We start from the raw sequence: 21,517 nt of genomic DNA on the forward strand, positions 1-21,517 counted from the left end.
GATGATTGGATAAGGCCTGCCTATAAAATCTCCTGGGCTTGATGTCTTCTTTTCAGTTATAGATAGTTAGCTCTCTTATCATTTATTTCTGTATTATCTGCTTATTTACATTTTCTATATCATCATGACTCAAACTTGGCGATTCACATTTTCTAAGAGCATAATGCATTCTACCAAGACTTTCAAATGCATTGGTATAAAGTTCTATGCAATATTCTCATTAAATTTGTTTTATCTTTCATGCTTCTGCGTTTGTGTCCTGAGTTTACTCCTAATGTGTTTGTGTTCTCTCTTCTTTCTCTCCTTTGAATAGGTTTTTTGTGCTTTATTGATGAGGTTCCTTTTTTTTTTCTTTTCTATTTCATTTATTTCAGCTTATATTTGTATTAATTCCTTCCTGCTGTTTTCTTTGACTTTGTTTTATAATTCTTTTTACGGTTTCTTGAGTCAAATGCCTCATTTGTTTATTTTTAATCTTTCCCGCTTCTTAATAAATGCCATGCAGCTTCTGACGACCCCTTTGCCTGAATCCCACAAGCTTGCATGCAGCCCTCCTGATCCTGCTCCTTTCTAAAGAGGTGGAAATTTGAGTTTGATTTTTTTCTATATCCAATTGTTACTTAGAAGGTATTTTTGTAATGTAATTCCCCAAACAGGTACAGTTGTTTGTTCCTCTTTTGTTGTTAATTTCTAATATTATTTCATTCTAGTCTGACAATACAGTTTGTATAATTTCTGCTTTGGTGAATTTATAAAGATTTCATGCAAGCAGATTTCATGCGAGAGACTTGAGGTGTCAAGTTCATGTTTTGGAGCTAATTAAACTTGAGCTCAAATAGAGGCTATGCTAACTGCTAGCTATACGATCATGATCAAGTCTGTTAACCTCCCTAGGCTTGTGTCATTTTACATGAGGATACTAACAAATCCTTATTATAGGGCTGACGTGAGAGTTGGAGATAACTTATGTAAAGGATAAAACGATACCTTTCATACAGGTAGCCAAGTAATGCATCAGCTAATGTGTTTATTATTATTAACGATATTATGATTGTTTTTATTTCATCTATCAGTCCATGTACATTTCCAAGGGAGTGTAAATTTACTTCAAGTGGTTCCTGGATCCTAGTTGCTGGATTCTCTCTAGATCCTGATTTCCTAAAGCTGACAGAGTTATCATTCTTTGGCTGTTTTTTTTTTTTTTTTTTTTTTGCTTCAAAGTGCATAATTGGGAAATTTTTACATGCCGTTTATTGGGATTAATATACCTATATTATGTATATTTATACATATGTGATTATAATATATAATATATAAGTTAAATATATGCACCACACACATATGTATATGTATATAGATACACACACTTATATGCAAAGTTCAGTCCTGCAGTCAAGATCCTACAGTCTAATAGAAAATTTTTGGCATATATGACCTGGTTTGTTCCTTATTATAACCTATAATAGGTAAAATAATACCTCCCCCCCAAATGTCCACGTCCTAATCCCTAACCCTGTGGTTACATTACATGGCAAAAGGGACTTTGCAGATGCAATTAGTTAGAGGATTTTGAGATGGGAAGATTCTCCTGGATTATTTTGGTGGGCCCAGTGCCATCACATGGTTCTTTATAAGAGGAAGATACAAGTGTCTTGAGTCAGAGAAGAACACGCAACTTAAAAGTAGAGGAGAAAGAGATGGGGCAGTAAGGGTCACAAATCTCGGAAGACAGGCAGTCTTTAACAATTGGAAAAGGCAAGGAAACAGGTTGCCCCCTAAAGTCTCCAGAAGAAATGCAGCTCCTCCGCCAATGCCAAGATTCTAGGAGTTCTGGCCTTGAGAACCGTAAGATAATAAATTTGTGTTGTTTTCAACCACTAAGTTTGTGGTGATTCATTACAGAAGCAATAGAGAATACACAGCCCCCATGGGGAGTATTGTTCTCATTTTGAGAGGAGAAAAACTGAGGTTTAAAGAAGTTGACTGACTTACCTATGGATATACACCTTGTCAACAATAGTGCCAGGAATTAAACCAAGGAATCCATACTTTAAGGTGTGCATATATGAGTGTGTGAACGTGAGAGTGTGCGTATAATTTTAGCAACATCACAAGCGTGGGTTCACAGTGATTTTCTTTTGCTTCGGGTGGGGAAAGGATTGTGGTTTAGCAGGAGAGACATGGGAAAAAAAGTAGGGACTCACAAATGCAAATAATGATCCTCTGAATTTTGAAACATGAGCAGTTCTTTCTCTCCAGCCACCATGGGGCATAGGAAGGTTTATACTAAGGTCTGTTTAGTTGTTGGTTTCTTTTTTTAAATTTTATTTTTGTACCATGCCACATAATTACACAGCTCCTTTAGAACATTCTGTCATCGGGGAGGTTTTCTTACAGAAATTTTAAAGAGCGTAGGCTCACAGGAAACCAGCCAAGATCTACATGAAGCTATATTTATACATGTGCCAAAAGGAAATACATAAAATAAAATAAGTACGAAGATACAAACTGGGCATTTTAGCTGAAGGCAATGGATGTGTTACCCTTAACACACCCATTGCATTAAAGAGAATACTAGAACTAGATGGAACTTTAGAGACTGCACCATAAAACCTTCTCTGTGTTTAGCCAAGAGCAGGTTTTATTTTATTTAATCCTCACAGCAACCTCATGAGATGGGAACTTTCATTCCAACATTGCCACTGAGGACCCTGAGGCTCGGGACATTTAAGTTTATTGAGCGAGGTCACATAAGCACTTTGAAAAGCCAAGGCCTGGACTTGACTTGAATCTCTTACTCCAAGCCCAGTGCTCTTTCCACTTCAGCACAAATGACTTTCTCCTATCTGCTTGTTTTCAAAGGAGGCAGCTGAGTCCTACAGAAAAATGGCACCTGTGTACAAAATTTCAAAGCAGAGAATGCATTTACTTATTCATGCATTTACTCACTTGTGTATTCATTCATTCCTTTCTACAATTATTTGTTGAGATGCATGTACAAGAAACTATTTTTAAAACTAAGAGAGGGAATCAAATCCTGAAAAGAAACAGTTCGGAATAGAGAAACGTTAAAGATAAGAATAACTCAAGGAACTGCAGGCCAGGTAGACATGGACCAATGCTGGGGATAGACCTAAACACCGTATCACCAAGAAAAGGGAAGAGCAGGCTCCTTTTCAGCTTCCCTGATACTGACACCTGTCAGAAAGTCCACTCTGGGGTCATTGGGGCCAGAATCAGCAGCTAAGACCTCAACTAAATTAACCCCACTAACGGACGTCATGGAGTCTTCCTCATGAAGACCCTCAGGATTGTCCCAACATTAGCCAAAACAGAGATCAATAAAGGTGTTCCCTGAGTGGTCTTAGTGTGCAGGTTTTACTCAAGGGAAAAATTTAGAAAAAGGAAAGGAAAGGAAAGGAAAGGAAAGGAAAGGAAAGGAAAGGAAAGGAAAGGAAAGGAAAGGAAAGGAAAGGAAAGGAAAGGAGAAAGGGGAAAGGGGAAAGGGGAAAGGGGAAAGGGGAAAGGGGAAAGGGGAAAGGGGAAAGGGGAAAGGGGAATGGGGAATGGGAAAGGGAAAAGGAAACAGAAAAGGAAAGGGAAAAGGAAAGGAAAAAGGAAAGGAAAGGAAAAAGGAAAGGAAAGGAAAAAGGAAAGGAAAGGAAAGGAAAAAAGGAAAGGCAAAAGGAAAGGAGATTCCATATGGAGCTCCAGGCTAATTATACAGCATATTTTATCTACTCTATAATCCCCAACAATTGTAAGAAACACTAGCATTTCATTTAACACTAAGAAAAAAATGAAACCAAACCAAACAAAATAAAAATCCCAACAAGACTGCCACTTAAACTCTGTCAAACCATTCATAGTAAGACACATTCCAACTTCAGAGATGTTAAAATGTGGAAAATATGCACACTTTAGAATCAATGAAATATGTTTCTCCACTGCAGAACTTGTCAGAGCCTTTACTCTCCCCAGGTGCACTGGGAACACCAAGAGGCAGTTATAGAGTGTAGATTTTCCCCCGTGGAAACAATGAACAATGAATTTCCCTTTTTGATCATGGAGCTAACGTCACATGGGATCCACGCTGGAAAACACCTATCTGAATAAAGAGATGGATGTTATGTGTTTCCATCAATTGCCAGTGAATATTTCTTACACTTGTCCTTTTGTTTAAAGGACAGACAACATAAAATTAGAATGTTTGGCAAGAACCTGGCGTGCAAATATTCTATACCAATGCTCACAGGTAAAATCCACATCCTTCATCCAGAAGTCAGAGCACTGAGAGCTCAGGCCCTCGCCTAAACGGAGGAAACCACAAGAAAAACAATACCTGAATGAATCCCCCAACAGCTCAGCAACTGGTCACTGAGCCTCGGAATCAAGTCTCTGTTCACTAGAGCAGACTTCAGCTGTGATGATAAAAATAAGTGGATTCCAGTTAACTACGGATATTAAACACATGCACTTACCTCCTCGTTCTCCTAAAAAGGATATTAAACAGCTAGGCTAGTAAGGACTATGTGAGGCTGGAAGTGTCCTTTGAGCCCATGTTTTTTAGTATATTTTCATTCAAACTGGAAGAGAGAAGCTTGGAACATCTCATGCTCCCATCTCATCCTAATTTTACCTCCTAACTGGCTGTGAGACCCCTCTGGGTCTCAGCTTCCTCCTCTAAATGATCTGAAAAATAGTGAAACTTGAAAAGTATTGATGAAATTCCTCACTATCTCTTACATAGGCATGTATAGCAAGTAGCACTTCAGCAAGTAATGTCAGGTGTATATCCCTTGCAAACAAAACAAAACAAAACAAAAACCCACATTTCTTTCCGCACACAAGGACAACTATAAAATCCACTATGTTTTGTTTTGTTTCCTCTGTTTACTTTGGTTGCCAAGAAGCAGAAAGCTAAATATATCTCACATTGAGTGACTCTCCCATTTCACACTTCTGAAACCATTTTCTCTCTTTCCCTTCTCCTCCTTACAAATGGCTCCTAGCAGTCCTGTCTTTATAGGAACAGCTTTTTAAAGTACATTGTATTTATGTGAATAAAATGAAGTTCTCTTGGAAGGTGCCTGGTAGACATTGTAAACACACACACACACACACACTCACACAAATGAAACAGACAAACTCGGTTGCTAGGTAACTTGCCAAGGTCTTCAGGGGAAGCGATGCTCCCTCACCTATAAGACTGATTCTAAAGGTTCATTATAAATGCTTTAGCTTAGTCTCTAACACCCTTAGCAATGTATCTCAAATTCACCTGCTTCTGTCTACCATTGTGATACTTGTGTTCTGCCAACATCAATCAGGACCAACCAGGGCCCAGATACCTGTTCTCAGCGCCCCTTTGGCCACTTATTTGCATCTCATAAAGGACCAAGCGCAGAGTAGGTACAACAAATCTTAGGCAGATGAATTCCTTAAATCAACCATTATGGTTCTGAGGAAGTCCCTGGGCCAAGCGGTGGGGAATGGCAGTACACAGACAGGAGACTAAGACCCAGTCCCTGCTCATAAGAGGTTCACAGTATGACAGGACCAGACAGGAAAGCAGGTAAGTCAACCAAGCCAGGAGGCTGTCACAGAGAGAGAGAGAGACAGAGGGGCTGTGGGGCCCCAGGGAAAGGATGCTTTACTCAGTTCTGGGGAACTTGGCCTGATGATGGGCTGACAATCAGGGCATCTAGCCAGAGGTCCAGTCTCCAAGAGATGTCAAGATTTCACAGGGATAAATTAGAATTCGAGACAAAGTGTAAACATCTCTCTCCCTTGCAGGTAGAAGTGAAAAAAAATACAAACAAAAATAAGATAACGAAAAAAGTTCTTTCTATACGTGCCCGAACACCACCCCATATTGAGCCAATATTGAAACAGTACCCATGGCAAAGGATGAGCGTTATTACCCAGCACCTGGGGAGCTGCACTTCTCACTCCTGACCCCTGGGGGGCGCTCAGAGAAGACTTGCTGAAGAAGGTGATGCCCGCACCAGGACATGAAGATGAAACAGAGATGTGCAAGCTAAAGGGCCAGGGATAAATAGGGGTCAGTGGGGTACAGGAGAGGAGGAGAAGGAAGACAGAGGGAACAGTGAAGCCCAGAGGCCTAACCCAGGAAGAGGGACGTAGCTGGAAATGCAGCTGGGAGGGCTGGACTGGGAACAGCTTCTTTAGCCGTGTTAATGGCGGAACTTCATGTAACAATTATTCACTGATCACTTACTGTGTGCCGGGCACTATTCTGCGTGCTGGAGGTAGAGCACTAAGCACTATTCAGTAAGTGAATAACGAAATGAGATGGCTTTATACCTGTTAAACTAATTATAACTATGGTTTCCTGAGTGCTTAGTTAAGTGTGCCAGCCCCTCCCTATGCATATATAATTTCATTTAATCCTCACAATGGTGCTACCATCACTTCTGATTCTACGTGAAAGAACAGAGACTCAGATAAATTGGGTGACTTGCCCAAGACCCCATGGCTAGATGTGGCCAGAGGCCAGCAGTGACATCAGATTTGTCTCCACTGGGACTGGAGCCACAAGGCCTGGGTTTGAATCTGGATGCCACCACGTACCAGCTCTGTGACCTTGAGTAAGTCAACGAGCCACTCTGTGCTTTGTTTTCTTAACAATAAGATGGGAATCATAATGGTATGTCCTTTGCAGAGTTGTTATAAAAATTGAATGAGCTGATATATACAAAGCACTTAGAACAGCCATGGCACGTAGGAAGTGCTTAATAAATGTTAGCTGCTATTATTAACCTGGCTGCAAACAGATTTATTAAACCTGTTCCTACCCAGGACACTTGAGAAAGGTCATAGAGCTTTGAGCAAGTTGGGAAGGTCCCCTTGAGGAGGGCTTGTTTTGTTTTCCCTGCTTAATTCAATAGCATCCCACTTCTCTCTGGACCAACTTGCTCACAAGTACCTGCTAATAGCTTTCATTGTTTACAGAGCTTCTAACAAGTGTGGGTAACTTCTCATTTGCATCCTTAATAGACAATTTCCAAAGTATGTTGAAACTGCAGCTAGTTTTAGGAGACCTGGGCTTTATTTTCTTTTTCGTCCTGTTTATCCAACATTTGGATGGGCTTTAACAAGCTCACACCACACTCTCACCCATTCCATCTTATTTGACACTTTCACAGACCTTTCCCCCACGGAGAAGGTCAGTTCATCCTGTTTTTCAGACATAAAAACCAAGAAGCCAAGGGCATCTGGTCACTAGTGAATGTCATTAGGATCACTCATTTTGGTTACTTTATTTAACGATCACATACAGTGCTAACTGTGCAGGACACTGCTCCAAAGCACTTGGCAAATGTTAATGTAAACTGTAAGGTAAGTAATGTGATGCCTTTAGTCCACATAACATCATTAGGGAACTTGCTCGAGGTTATATGGCAAGGAGGCAGTGAGCTACATGGCTAGTCAGTCGTAGGACCTTGGGCATGCTACTTTACCTTAATGGGGTAGGCCCTTGGGCATGCTACTTCACCTTAATGGGGTAACACGTGTAAAGTACTTTGCCCTCTTCACAACCAGCATTATATTCAGGTAGGTATTATTAAAATTTTACAGGTGAGAAAATTGAAGGTCAAAGGTCCTAAGAGGCTTGCCTTAAGACTAAGAGAGAGTGGTAGGGCTGGGATTAGAATCCACGAGATCCCCCATAGGGTGCTAGGGATGGAAGGTGGTAGTAGTTTCTGATGTCGAAATCCATTATTGTTGTGCCTGCTGCTGTTACTGTTGTTATTTGCCCAGAAGAACACCCACCCCCAGCTCCCTAAGTACACAGAGAGACAAATAACAATGATGAGGACACAGCTGGTTGTGTATGCAAGGCTGCAGACCTGAAGCCATGCATAATTTACTCAGCACTGCCCTGCAGTCACTTAAGCTGAGCAGAGACCGCTATAAATTCAGGTCTGCATATCCTAATTTATTTCTTATTTATTTTACTGATACATATCTAGGGCCTCCAGTGAGCTGCTCCAACACCTGCTGGCAGGTACCTGCAGCCCCGAGTGCAACGAGGGCAGGAAAGGAGACCCTGAAAGATGCCCTAGATGGAAAAACTCGACTTCATGTATGAGAACCAGGCAAGTTAAATTAATTTTCTGGTAAACTGGAATTAAACCCATGCACATTCCCACCTCCTTTGTCTGTGAAATGTGGGACTGCAAAGGTTTTAAATGGCTTGTTCTGCTTTCCTATCTTAGTAAAGAAAGCATTGAGCATCCTTCTCCCACAAACACAGGGTTATTTTTTAGAGTCACAGAAAGTCAAAGGATGAACAAATGTTCTAATACGAAGACATCATCAGAAAGGGAATGAAGAGGAGAAGAAAAATAGGCTGCTATTCTGAGTGATCACTGAGGACCCAATGCTATGCTAGGTGCTGTCAACGGCGGAGGTAACTCCCACCACAATCCTCAACATGGGAAACAAGGTAAGTGAGGAGAAACATGAGCCATGATTACCCAACAAGCTCTTTTCACAGGTGATCCACCTGCGGCCGGAGAGAGAAAGTGACACTCAGCATGTTGGTCCCATCATGCCTTTCCTTTCGGTTGCATTCTAATTTTAAAACTCAGTTGGAGTTCTTCATGGGCCAGATGCCGTGCTACAAGCTTTACCTTCATAGGTCTCTTTCCCCCCTCCCCTCCTCCAATTAATTGTCTTTACAGACTGGGCAGTAGGGCACAGAGAGGCTGAACATTGAACTCACGCTGCTAAATTCCTGCAGAAATCAAGTTAGAAGCCTGGGCTTAGCCTATGCTCTTATGCACCACACCTGAAAGTTTCCTTGCGCCCACCTACAAGATGCTTGCTTTTGTCTCCAAAATGCACTGACCAGGACAGCAGGGGTAGATGCAGAAGGGGCAAGAGACCACCAGAAGGAAGATCCTGACCCTAGGATGCAGCCTGGGCATGGGTTCCATTTACCATATTTATCAATCAATTATTTTGCTTCCTTCATGCATTCTTCTTTCTAACATCCAACAGAAGGTTCTGCTCTTGGCATTTGCCCCCTTGGGCTGAAACAGGAGAGGCAGAAAGGCCATTTCACTGAAGGACAGGCCTAGCATGGCCGGGCTGTCGTGCCTGGCCATTTTCCCATGCATCTCTTGCTATGGGGAGGGGACTCCTGGACCTTGGGGACCGAGACTCACCCGCAGAACATGAAGATGGTGCTGGAGGTGGCATCGTAGGGCAAAGGCAGCGTCTGCTGCAGGCACAGCTGCTCACAGCCGCCGTTAAAGCCATCAGAGCAGTCGATGCCTTTGGAGTGGTCGTAGCAGCCGGAGCCATCCTTCATGGGCTTCAGCTCCTCGGGGCACTGCTCGGAGAGAGGGCGACAGGGTGGTTATGGCTGAGGAGGTGGCGGGCCCCATCACGCCCTCTCCTCCCGCCTTCTGAAAGGGACATGTGTCAGTTACCAACAGAGAGGGTCGAAAGTCTCCTTCAGTCACTGAATAGCCCTGTGGCCTTGGACAAGTCCCTTTACCTCTCTGAACCTCAGTGTACCCACCTGTAAAATGGGACTTTCGTGACTATCTGCTTATAGCATCGTAAGAATGAAGGGCGGTAATGTCGGCAAGGTGTTTAGAACACTGGCTCACATGGCAACCATACAGCAAATGTAAGCTGCTGTTTAATATCGACATTGCTGGGGGCATCTTCATTATTATTTTTATGGTTATTGCCCAATAGGGCCTGCCGCTGTAAAGGCCATGTAGGGAGGCAACCAGATATGTTTTAAAGAACCCCTACCAATACGAGTTTTAATCGCAGCTCTTTCCCTTCTCACTGTGTGACCCAGGCAAGTTACTTGCCCTCTCTGAGCCTCAATGCCCTCATCTATGAAGTGGGCATAACACCTACACCTATAGATGACCTGCTGTGAAGCTCACACTGGCTCCTGTAGGTGCATACTTTACTTCAGACTTTGGCACATGATTGGATACTCATAAAATGTGAATTATTATCCTTTCTGTCTTGAATTGGTGTCTCCATCTCCACCCTTGTCCTTGCAGCCCTAAATGAGATTCCTGCACACTCACAGAAGGAGCATGTGAAGGGCTCCTACCCGGTCTGCAGGCCTCTGGTCTGGGCTTCTCAAAACCATCCTCCAAGCGGCCCCTGGAGTGATATTTCTAACTAGCATCACTCCCCGGCTGAAATAAATAGATGCATTTTTTTTAAAACTTGCATCTTCCTTAAGCTGATAATCAAGGTCGTCCCTCTACAGATGCTTCCAAACTCGCTGCCTGGCCACGCGCACGTCCCTCCACGTGACTCTTTGGTCCCCACGCAAATTCCACGGAGTCCACCCTTCAACGGCCTCAGCTGGGAGGCTCTTGACAGTGTGTCTGGCACCTGCTAAGCACTCTGTAAATGGAAGATCACACACTGTCGGGATAGCTGGCTATTTATTTAATTTAGTTTTCCATCATTTGATGGTGCTGAGCTCATCTTCTCCAGCCAGGCTGACAGAGAGGCCGTTCCAACACTCCTGCCTTCAGAGAAGAAAATGAGGTACTCGGTTTTAATTTCAGTGCTCCTGCTGGCATTTCCTGTCCTCCAAGATTAACACCCAGAGCCCAGCCCTCCCCATCCATCACTGGCCATCACTGATGAAAATGCCTTCCCGGGGCGCCCCCAACCCCCACGCCCACCAGCCAGCCGGCTCCCTGCTCCCCTCCCCAAGCCGTCGTCCTGGCCAACATCAATAACAAAACAAACACACAAAAATTAATTTACAAAAACCATCTCAACAACAACAACAACAAAAGGCCAGCCCTCTCGGAAATTAAATTTTGCCTAAGAAGAATTTGTAATTATAAATGCACGAGAGAGTTCTTCGAGACATTTGAGACTGGCGCCAGGAAGGGTGACGGAGAGAGTCGGTTATAAATGGCCTTTGTCAAGCTGCAGAAAGGTTATAAAACTGCTACATTTTGTGCTTAAAAAGAAAAATCAATTTTCCATGTGAGTGAAGAGCTGTATATATTAATATAAGCTCGGAGGAGGGCCCTGCTTGTCTCGGAGCATTCACTGTCAGACAGGAGGGCACCTGGTCGCGGGGTCATTTGGAGCCATTTGCTGGTTCTGGGGATGGCTGTGTCTGCCTGCAGAGACCCAGGGACCAGGCTGAGAGGAATGACTGACCTTAGCCCCAGGCACCTGCAGACACCCGTGGACAGGGCATTAGTCTCACTTCTTTCCAACCCCCACTGATTCTCTACCGCTTTTGTTCTTTAAAAGAGCGTTCACTACACTCCAGGTATTGTCTAAGCATTCACCTGTTTTGACGCATTTAATCCCTCTAGCAAAACACATGAGCTGGGGTGGCAGGCCGATACTGGCTCCCTGATATATGTCCCTGTCCCAACCCCTGGAACCTGGAATCTGTGAATGTTACTTGTCTGGTACCATTTCTGCAGGTGTGATTAAGTCAAAGCTCTTGAGCAGACTCTCCTGAATTTTCCAGATTGGCCTAAATGCCATCCCAGATGTCTTCAGAGGAGAGGCAGAATGAAGTTATGCAGTGAGGAGAAGGTAATGTGGAGGTGGCGTGATCCTTGGAGCCATGTGGCCACAAACCACTGAATGCTACAGCTACCAGAAGCTGGAAGAGGCACCGATTCTCCTCCTCTAGAGAATCTAGAGGGAGCACGACTCTGCCAACACCTTGACGTTGGACTTCTGGCCTCCAGGACTGTGAGATAATAAATTTCTGTCGTCTTAAGCCACCCGCTAGTGGCCATTCGTTACAGCAGCCAGAGGGACCTAGTACAGGGAGGTACGATCATTATTCCCATTTTACAGCTGAGGAAACTGAGGAAGGAGTCACCTAGTTTGGTGGTGGCAGGAGTGGAGACTCTCAGGCTTTCAGATAACGTGGCTCTTACCTCCCTCCTGGGCTAGTCACTTCACCCACTGTCACTTACTGAATGATAGACATCCAGTCCTAGGAAGTTGGAGCAGGAAAGGGCTTAGAGCTGACCTAACCTCCTTACTTTAGAACTGAGGCCCAGAGAGTGGAAGGACATTGCCCCAAATCACTCAGCACATGATGGAGGGCGCAGAGCCAGGCCTCCCGAGCCCCAGCTTGGTGCTCTCTGCCCATCGCGCTCACTTTCTTCTCTTTCAATTAAAGCATTTTGCAGCTGAAGGCAAACTTACACATCCTTTAGTCTCTTTCCCTAGGATGATTTACAAACGGTCAACTGAGTCTCAGAAAGGTCAAGGGACTTGATTCGTATCACACAGCAAAGTGAAGGCAGAGCTAGAATTATACCTAGATTTGATCTGTGAACGTGGGAAGGGCATTCTGAGCATGTGAAGTAGTTTTACCAGTTTCCCCCCTAGGATCATCCCTTCATCCACTATGGACGTTCACACCCTGTGTCCTAGAGGACAGGTGGGGGAAGAGGGGATCTAGCCCTGCGTTACTATCATTCGAGATCACTTGTATATTATTTCAATTCTTTCATTGCGTATCATCTGTCTCCTCCACCAAAATGCAGACTTTATAATGGTATGGACCGTGGCTGGCTTGTCTTCTGCTGTCTGGCACATAGTAGGTGCCTGCTGTGTGTTGGATGAACCGGCAGAGTGCCAAACAGGATGTTCAGTGTGTCTGTGTATAAACTTTGGGTCAGAATCCAAACTGCCTTTTATAATCTGTGTAACCTGCAGGCAGTGACTTAAACTCTCCTATCTTCATATGATTACTGTGAGGGGCAAACAGTGTGGCAGCCAGCCTCAGAGATGGTCCCAGTGATTCCTTGTGTTAACACTCTTCTGTAGCCCCCTCCATACTATGCCAGGATTGGTCTTTGTGACCAATAGCATACAGCAGCAGAGGTGGTATGAGGTGGTATGTGGCTTCCAAGATTAGGTTACTAAAGAATGAGGCTTCCATCTCTCTCTCTCTCTCTCTCTCTCTCTCCTTGCTCTAGTGAAAGCAAGCTGCCATGTTTTCAACAGTCCTGTGGAGCAGGGGGTCCCGAACCTATGATGAGTTGTATAAATATTTCATTATATATTACAATGTAACAATAATAGAAATAAAGTGCACAATAAATGTAATGCACTTGAATCATCCCAAAACCTTATACCCCTCTCTAGTCCATGGAAAAATTGTCTTCCATGAAAAAAGTCCCTGGTGCCAAAAAGGTTGGGGACCTCTGCTATGGAGAGTCCCATGTGGCAGGGAACTGAAGCCTCTGGCCAATAGCTGGTGAGGCTGGAGCATGCCAACAGCACCTGAGTGAGCTTGCAAAGGAATTCTGCAGCCCCAGTCAAGCCTGTTCAGATAACAGCCGTCCCAGCTGCCATCTTGACTGCAACCTTGTAGGGACCAGCACCACACGCCTAAGCCACTCTTGAATTTCTGACCCTTGAAAATTGTGTGGGATAATAAACACTTTTTGTTTTAAGCTGTCTGATTTGAGGATAATTTGTTACACAGCAATAGATAATTAATACAATGAGATAAATGTATGAAGTACTTAGCACAGTGAACAGCAAATGGTTGCTACTGTTATGGGTATTTTTAAGGAGGTGAGAGTCAAGCTTGCAAGACAAGAAATATACACACCTGTCAGACAGAGAACAGGTTACAGAACAAAGAAATATAGCATAATTTGATCGGAGAAATGAAAACTCTGCACATGTGAGTGACTGGGGCATGTCAGAGCAGGGAGGTCCCAGTCAGGGAAGCTTTCCTAGAGGGGAAGAAGGGAGACATCTGTTGTACCAGAAAGAAGACCAGAATCCCTGCCTGGGCACCACCACGCACTTGCCTCAGGACCTTGGACAAGTCCTTGAACCTATTTGGGCCTCAGCTTCCTTTCTCTAAATGGGAGAGACAGCTTAGAGACAAGAATGTGAAGACTGAAGTCAGACCTGATTTCCAATGCAGGCTTTGTGACACTCAGCATGTAGGCAGGATGTGTTAGCTCAGAGAGAGCCTCAGGTTTCTCATCTGTAAAATGGGAATAATGATGCCTGTCTTGGAGGCACTTCTGGAGGCTCTATGAGAAAACACACCTAAAGTATCTGGCTCCAAATCAGGCATATAATTGGCACTTAGTAAATGAAGGATAAAGGAATGGGGACAAATAAATAATAAATAAGAGGACCCAACTTCCCCAAAACAAAACCTAACTGAAACTATTGGCTGATTTAGTTCTTCATTGGATCATGTAATAAATATTCATTGAACACCTACTCAGAGCTAAGCAAATGTTCCAGGTGCTGGAAATGTAGTAGCAAACAAACAGACAAAACTCTGCTCTCATCCAGCGAGCTTACATTCTAGAGAAGAAACAAATGATTAATAAGGAAACAAATACAATGATTACTTCAGAGATTTAAAAAGTACTCTGAAGAAAGAAAAAAGTATGTGATAAAAAGTTAATAGGGATGGAGTGAAGGAAGCATAAATTTAGCTTAGAAATAGGAAAAACAGATGTGTTCCACTTTATTCTTCTTTTTCAAAGGAAGTTTTGGTTATAACAGTTCCTTCACTTTCCCTTTAAATTTTAGAAAACTCTTGTCTATATCAATAAAAATCAGGCTGAGGTTTTGATAGAAATTTTATTAAATGTTTGTATCAATTTGGAGAGAATGGGCATCTTTATTATGTTGTGCCTTCCAATTCATGAATACAGTATGTCTTTCCATTTAGTTAGATCTTCTTTGATTTCTTTCATCAACATTTTATAGTTTTCAGCATACATGTCCCATACATGTTTAATCAGATTCCCATATGAGTATTTCATTACTTTTTAGGGACTGGCAAATGGTATTGCATTTTTTTATTTCAAGTGTCCACATGTTCATTGCTGGAATATAACTGATGTTGTATATTTGTCTTGTATCCTGAGACATTGCTGAACCCCACTCATTACTTCTAGGAGCTTTCTGCTTGTTTGCTTGCTTGCATTTTTGAGACAGAGTCTCTCTGTTACCCGAGCTAGTGTGTCCTAGCATCAGACTGGCTCACAGCAACCTCAAACTCCTGGGCTCAAGTGATTCTCCTGACTCAGCCTCCTGATTAGCTGGGACTATAGGTGCCACCACTCCCAGCTATTTTTTTTTTTTTTTCCATTTTTAGGTCTCACCCTTGTTCAGATTGGTCATGAACTCCTAACCTCAAACAATACTCCTACCTCAGCCTCCCAGAGTGCTAAGCCTGAGCCACTGTGCTGGGCCCTTCTAGGAGTTTTGTTTTGTAGATTCCTTGAGATTTTTCTATGTAAATAAGTGTCCCATTTGCATATAATATGCAAATGGATCAGTTTTATTTCTTCTTTCCAGATCTGAAAGTCTTCTTCTTTTTTTTTTTTTCCTCTTATTGCTCTGTCTAGGCCTTACAGCACTATGCTGAATAACAGTGGTGAGGGTGGACCTCCTTGCCTTGTCCTGACCTTTCAAAGAAAGCATTCGTCTTTTACGATAAATACATTAGCTATAGGTTTCTTATTGATGTTCTTCATCAAGTTAAGTTTTCCTCTATTCCTATTTTTCTGACAGTTTTTATCATTTTGGGTGTTGGATTTTGTTAAATGTTTTTCCTGTATCCATTGATATGACCATGTGATTTTTCTTCTTCTACTTATTAATACATTGATAGACTATCGAATACTGAACCAGTCTTGCATTCCTGGAATAAACCCGAAGTTATCATAGAGGGGTTATAGTGTATAGTTCTCTTTTCTGTATTTTATGTATTGTTGAATTCTATTTGCTAATATTTTGTTAAGGATTTTTACAACTATGGTATATGCATAAGAGCTATTGGTCTTAACTTGGTAGTTATCTATTTTTGTTCTGTTTTTTTTCCTAATTTTGATATCATGATAATGCTATTATCTTAAAATGAACTGGGAAGTACTCCCTCTTCTTCAGTTTTTTAGAAGATTCTTTTTTTTTCCTTTTTTTTAGAATTGGTGTTAATTCTTTCAACATTTGGTATACCTTTCCAGTGAAACCATCCAGGCCTGGAGATTGGGATGGGGGTAAGTTAAAGGTGACAAATTCAATTCCCCCAATAGTGATAGGGATATCCAAATTATCTGCTTCATATTGGTGAGTTGTGGTAGTTTGTGTTTTTTAAAAGAAATCAGTCCATTTTATCTAAGTTGTCAACTGATGTGTATAAAGTTATTTACAGAATTCCCTTATTATCCTTTTAAAATCTGCAGGGTCTGTAGTGATATCACTTGTTTTGTTCCAGATATTGGTAACTTACATCTTCTCTCCTTTTTTCTTTATCAGTCTTGCTAGAGTTTGCTCAGTTTTACTGACATTTTCAAAGAATTGGGTTTTTGTTTTATTGATTTTTCCCTATTGTTCTTCTGTTTTCAATTGCATTGACCTCCTTCCTTTTGCTTGCTTTGGGCTTATTTTGCTCTCCCTTTTCTGTGTTCTTAAGGTGGGAGCTTAGATTATTGATTTGAAACTTCTTTTTTTTTAATGTATGTATTTAGGGCTAAACATTTCTTTTTCATTCAATATTAAAACACAGATATGTTACAAGAAAGGGATGAATCACTGCTTCAGCTGTGTCCCACACACTTTGACATATTGTATTTTTATTTTATTCAGCTCACTGTATTTTTTATTTCCCTTGAGACTTCCTCTTTGACCCATGTATTATTTAGGAATGTGTTGTCTAGTTTCCAAGTACTTAGAGATTTTTCTGTTGTCTCCGTTATGAACTGAAGGTTTGTTTTTCCCCCAAAATTCATATTTGAAATCCTACCTGGCAACGTGACAATATCTGCCGCTGGGTCCTATGGGAGGTAATTAGGTCATGAGGGTGGAGCCCTCATAAATGGTATTAGTGCCCTTATAAGAGGACGGAGGGAGACGAGGGCCCCTCTCTCTCTGACATATGAGGACACAGTGAGAAGGCAAGGAAAAAAGAACATCACCAAAGAGCAGAATCAACAAGCACCTTGATCTCAGACTCTAGCCTCCAGAACTGTGAGCAACAAATGTCTGCTCTTCAAGCTACCTAGTTTATCATATGTTGTTATAGCAGTCCAGGCCCCTGAAGTTACTCTCTGTTAATGATTTCTTGTTTGACTCTATTATGGTTGAAGAACACACTTCGTAGGATTTGAATTCTTTAAATTTATTGAGACTATTTTCATAGCCCAGGATATTGTCTACTTTGATATGAGTTCTCTAGGCTCTCAAAAATATTATATATTCTATTGTTATTGGGCACAGTGTTCTATAAATATTAACTAGATCTTTTTCAGGTAATGGTGTTACTGAGTTCTTCTATAATGTTGCTGATTTTCTGACTAGTTCTATCAATTGTTGAGGGAGGGGTATTGAAGTATCCAAGTATCTTTGTGGATTTGTCAATATTTCATTTCAGTTCTATTAGTTTTTTGCTTCACACATTTTGCAGCTCTGTTGTTTGATGCATAAACATTTAGTATTGCTATTTCTTCTTTTATCATTATATGATGTTCCTCTCTGGTAATTTTTTTAAAGCCTATTGTATATGATATTAGTATAGTTACTCCTGCTTTTGTTTGAGTTACATAATATGTCTTTTTCCATTTACTTTCAACCTGCCTATATCATTTTATATGACATGAATTTCTTGAAGATAGCATATAATTGGGTCATGCTTTTTAATCCACTCTGCCAGTTTCTGTGTTTTAATTTGTGTATTTAGATTATTTACATTTAATGTGATTACTGACAAGTTCATACTTAGTTTGCCATTTTCTGCACTGTTTTCTGATCATTGCTTTTCATTTCTCTGCATTCTTTTTCCTGCTTTCCTGTGGGTTACTTGAATATTTCTTTTAAAATTCTTTTTTGATATATCTATATTGTTTTTGAGTGCATCTTTTTGTACAGTTTTTAAGGTTGCTCTAGGTATACTAAATTGCCACAGTCTACTGGCATCATCATCTTACCATTTCAAGTGATGTGTAGTAACCTTACCTGCCTTTATGCTTTATGTTATTTTGCCTTCTCACATTTATAATTTTCATAAATATCCCTTTAAATACATTTCAAACCACACAAGAAGTGCTATCATTTTTTTGCTTTAACCATCAAACATAATGTAGAAAATTTAAGAAAGATCCCTTGCATGTATCCACATGTTTGCTGTGTTCTTTTTTGTTTTCCAATGTTCCAAGATTCCTTCTGTTATCATTTCCTTTCTGTTTAGATAACTTCCTTCAGCCATTCTTTTCAAGAAAGTCTGTTCTCTTACTCTTCCTTCATCTGAGAATGTCTTGATTTCTCCTTTACCCCTAAAAACAAATTTTCACTAGATATAGAATTCTAGGTTAAACAGTTTTATTTTTATTCAGTATTTTAAAAATGTGCCTCTTCCTTCTGGCTTCTATGATTTCTAATGAGAATCCCACTGTCATTAAAATTATACTTTTTCTGTAGATAAGATGTAATTTCTCTTTCCTTGCTTTCAAGACTTTTTTTCCTGAAAAACAAAAGCCATTTTCAGAAATTTGACTATAATGTTTTGGTGTGGATTTCTTTGTGCTTATCCTGTTTGGGGTTTGCTCAATTTCTTGAATCTGTATTTTATACCTTTTGCCAAATTTGAGACATTTCCAGCTATTATTTCTTTGCATGCTTTTTCAATCTTTTCTTCTTGTGGGATACTAATGACACAAATGTGAGATATTTTTACACAGTCCCACAGGCTATTGAGACTGTGCTCATTTTTTAATTCTATTTTCTCTCTGATGTTCAGAGTTGGTAATTTCTATCATCCTATCTTTAACTTCATTATTTCCTTTGTTCTTTCCATGCCACTGAATTTTTATTTCATTTAGTGTAGTATTTTTCAGTTCTAATATTTCCATTTGCTTCTCCTTTATATCTTCTGTTTATTGAAACTTTCTAATTTTTTTCATTTGTTTCAAGAGCGTTTGGTGATTGCTTGTTGAAGCATTTTTACGATGCCTGTTTTAACCTTTTTGTCAAAAAATTCTAATATCTTTTATGTCTTGGCATCCGTGTCTATTGGCTTTTTCATTCAGTTTGAGATTTTCCTGGTTCTTGGCATGACAAGTGATTCTCAATAGAAATGTGGACATTGCTGGCATTATATTATTATGTTTTAACTCTAGATCTCATTTAAACACTATATTTTATGCAGCTTCTTTTGACAGTCCAGCAGGGGAGGTGGTGGGGCTCTGCCTTTTTACTGATAAGGGAAGAAAGAAGCCCAGGTTTCCCTCTTGGCCCTAATGACACCCAAGAGGGAAGGCCCCTCATTGCTGCTAGGTGGGGATGGGGATCTACCTCCCTATTAGGAGTCCACAGATATCTTCCTGGATGAGAGTGGTAGGTATGCCTCATCCCTGTCCCCACTTGGCTTCCACTGGGTGGGGGGTGGCCTCATTACTGCTGGTCAGTGGTGAATGTCCTTTCTACTAATTCTTCTCTGAGAACATTCCAGTAGGGCGAGGTGAGGTGCCTCATTACTGTGGGTTAGGAATAGAAGTCTGGGCTCCTCATGGGTTCCCCACTGACACTGAATGGGCCAGTATTCCTCTGAGACTAAAGTCCTGGCTCTCGACTTTTGCTGGCATGGGTGGGGGTGGGTCCACATTTTTGGTTGGTTGGTTGGTTTTCCTACAGTGTTTGGCTGGAGTAGGGCAATTGTCTAAAATTTTCTTTCTAGCTAGGTTGCCCTTTTCATGGTACTTTGGCTAGAGAGAGCAGGCTTTTGTGGTTTTGTTGTTTATTTCTTTTTTATTTTGGTTTGTTGTATATTGTCACCTGTGTGTATTGGCATTTTGGAGCTGCTAGCTTTCAGCTCCAAGCCTAGAACAAATGAGGCAAAGGCAAAACCCAGTGAACTGACTAACATGCCTTTTCTTTAGTCCTCAAGTCCCTGACTGGTCTGCCTTCTCTCTCCCTTTCAGTCTTATGCTAGTTTTATATATAATATCTAGGGCTTTTAGTTGTATTTAGCGGGAAAAATAGAGAAAAGATATCTACTCCCCCAAAGCCTGTTTCTGCACAGACCTAGAGCTAAGAATGGTTTTTACATTTGTTACATCTTTTATAAAAAAAGAGCATGAGACCAAAAAAAGACCACATGTGACCTGCAAAGCCTAAAATATTTACAATATAATCCTTTACACAAAAAAGTTAGTGACCCCTGACTTCGACCATGGGAAGGCACCTAGAGTTTATTGTAAGTGCAACTGGAAGGCATTGGAGGGTTGTCGGCAGAGGAATCAAGTGATTTGATTTGTTACTTCAAAGAGATTAGTGGAAGTTAGTGAATTCCGTTATCTCTAAGCCCTTTCTTAGAGCTCACAAAAGGAGTCTTGGGAAGCAGGATCTGTGGGACTGGGAGTGGCTTGAGAAAAGGGGTGGGTCTAATAATGACTCCATACCTTGGAGGGCTGCTCCTCTGCCTGAGGTTTTACAGGGAGCAGGTGGGAGAGCTGAGGATCTGGCCCAGGCCAGCGGGGCTCCGGTTCAGGTGAGGACCCACAGGGAGACACTGGGCCTGGGTCCCTGAGCCTTGAGGTCTTTAAGATCCAGGGGGCAGGGAGGGGAGCATGCCCTGGAGGGGGGGTTCCAGCTGTTCCCACCACAGGCCAGCCCTGCCCTGCTCCCCCAGTTTCCCCCTCCACCCCTGAGCCTGTTCTTGCTTCTTCCCAGCCTGACTTTTCATCATCGCCAAGCCATTTGTTTCTATTTGTAATTATGCATTTTAATGTTCATTAATTATGAAATGCAAATTGCTCCGAGCACAAAATTTGTAATGAGCTGTTTTACCACCCCACCCCCAGGTCTAGAAGGTGGGCCAGCTGTTCTGAGCAGAAGAAGGAAAAACAACAGACTTACAAAACAGAGTAACTTTTCCTGGGGCCTGAGCGTATCATACGGTAAGGAAGGCTGGGGGACTTCCTGGTGGCTAGATGAGGAGCCCTGCTCCTCCTGGTCTTGGGAGACATCAGGGTGGAGCCTTTGTTCCCTGCTACAGCCCTGAGCCTGAGAGGCAGGTGGGGTAATGGAAAGAACTCTAGTCTTGGACCCAGCCTCCTACTGGCTCTGTCACCTTGAGCTGGTCACTCAGCTTCTTTGAGCCTCGGTTTCTTCATCTGGAAGAGAGTGATTATGATAAAAACCATCTTCAAAGTGGGTATGGCTGGCACATGAGATAACAGCCCACATAAGCCAGGCCCTAGCAGGCCCTCGATACATGCACAGGAATGGCTCTCCAGAACACTGAGTCCCAGTTCTGCCCGACCTCGGTCTCTCACTGGCCAAGTGGCTTCAGGCCAGAACACTGGACTCTCTGAGCCTGTGTCCTTTGATGAAGGCATGGCACAGCAGGGAGTTGGAGAAGACTTGCAGTACCAACTGCTCAGTTTTTGTCAGAGCAACTATGAATTGTGAAAAGCGGAGAATTAACTTTAAAGTTTTTAACAGGAAAATGGGGAATTTCCTT

At 41.9% G+C, this 21,517-nt stretch overlaps 1 protein-coding gene across 3 annotated transcripts in view; it reads right to left on the reverse strand.

Moving 5' to 3' along the window:
• ASTN2 (astrotactin 2) overlaps positions 1 to 21,517 on the reverse strand; it is an 852,746-nt gene that overhangs the window by 319,911 nt on the left and 511,318 nt on the right. For all 3 annotated transcript variants that reach the window (XM_012768786.3, XM_012768785.2, XM_012768780.2), the window contains one exon: positions 9,198 to 9,364. In XM_012768786.3, the coding sequence (XP_012624240.1) occupies positions 9,198 to 9,364 (167 nt within the window). The remainder of the gene's footprint in view (positions 1 to 9,197; positions 9,365 to 21,517) is intronic.

Source organism: Microcebus murinus, chromosome 12 (assembly GCF_040939455.1).
Source record: "Microcebus murinus isolate Inina chromosome 12, M.murinus_Inina_mat1.0, whole genome shotgun sequence".
Classification (NCBI taxonomy): domain Eukaryota; kingdom Metazoa; phylum Chordata; class Mammalia; order Primates; family Cheirogaleidae; genus Microcebus; species Microcebus murinus.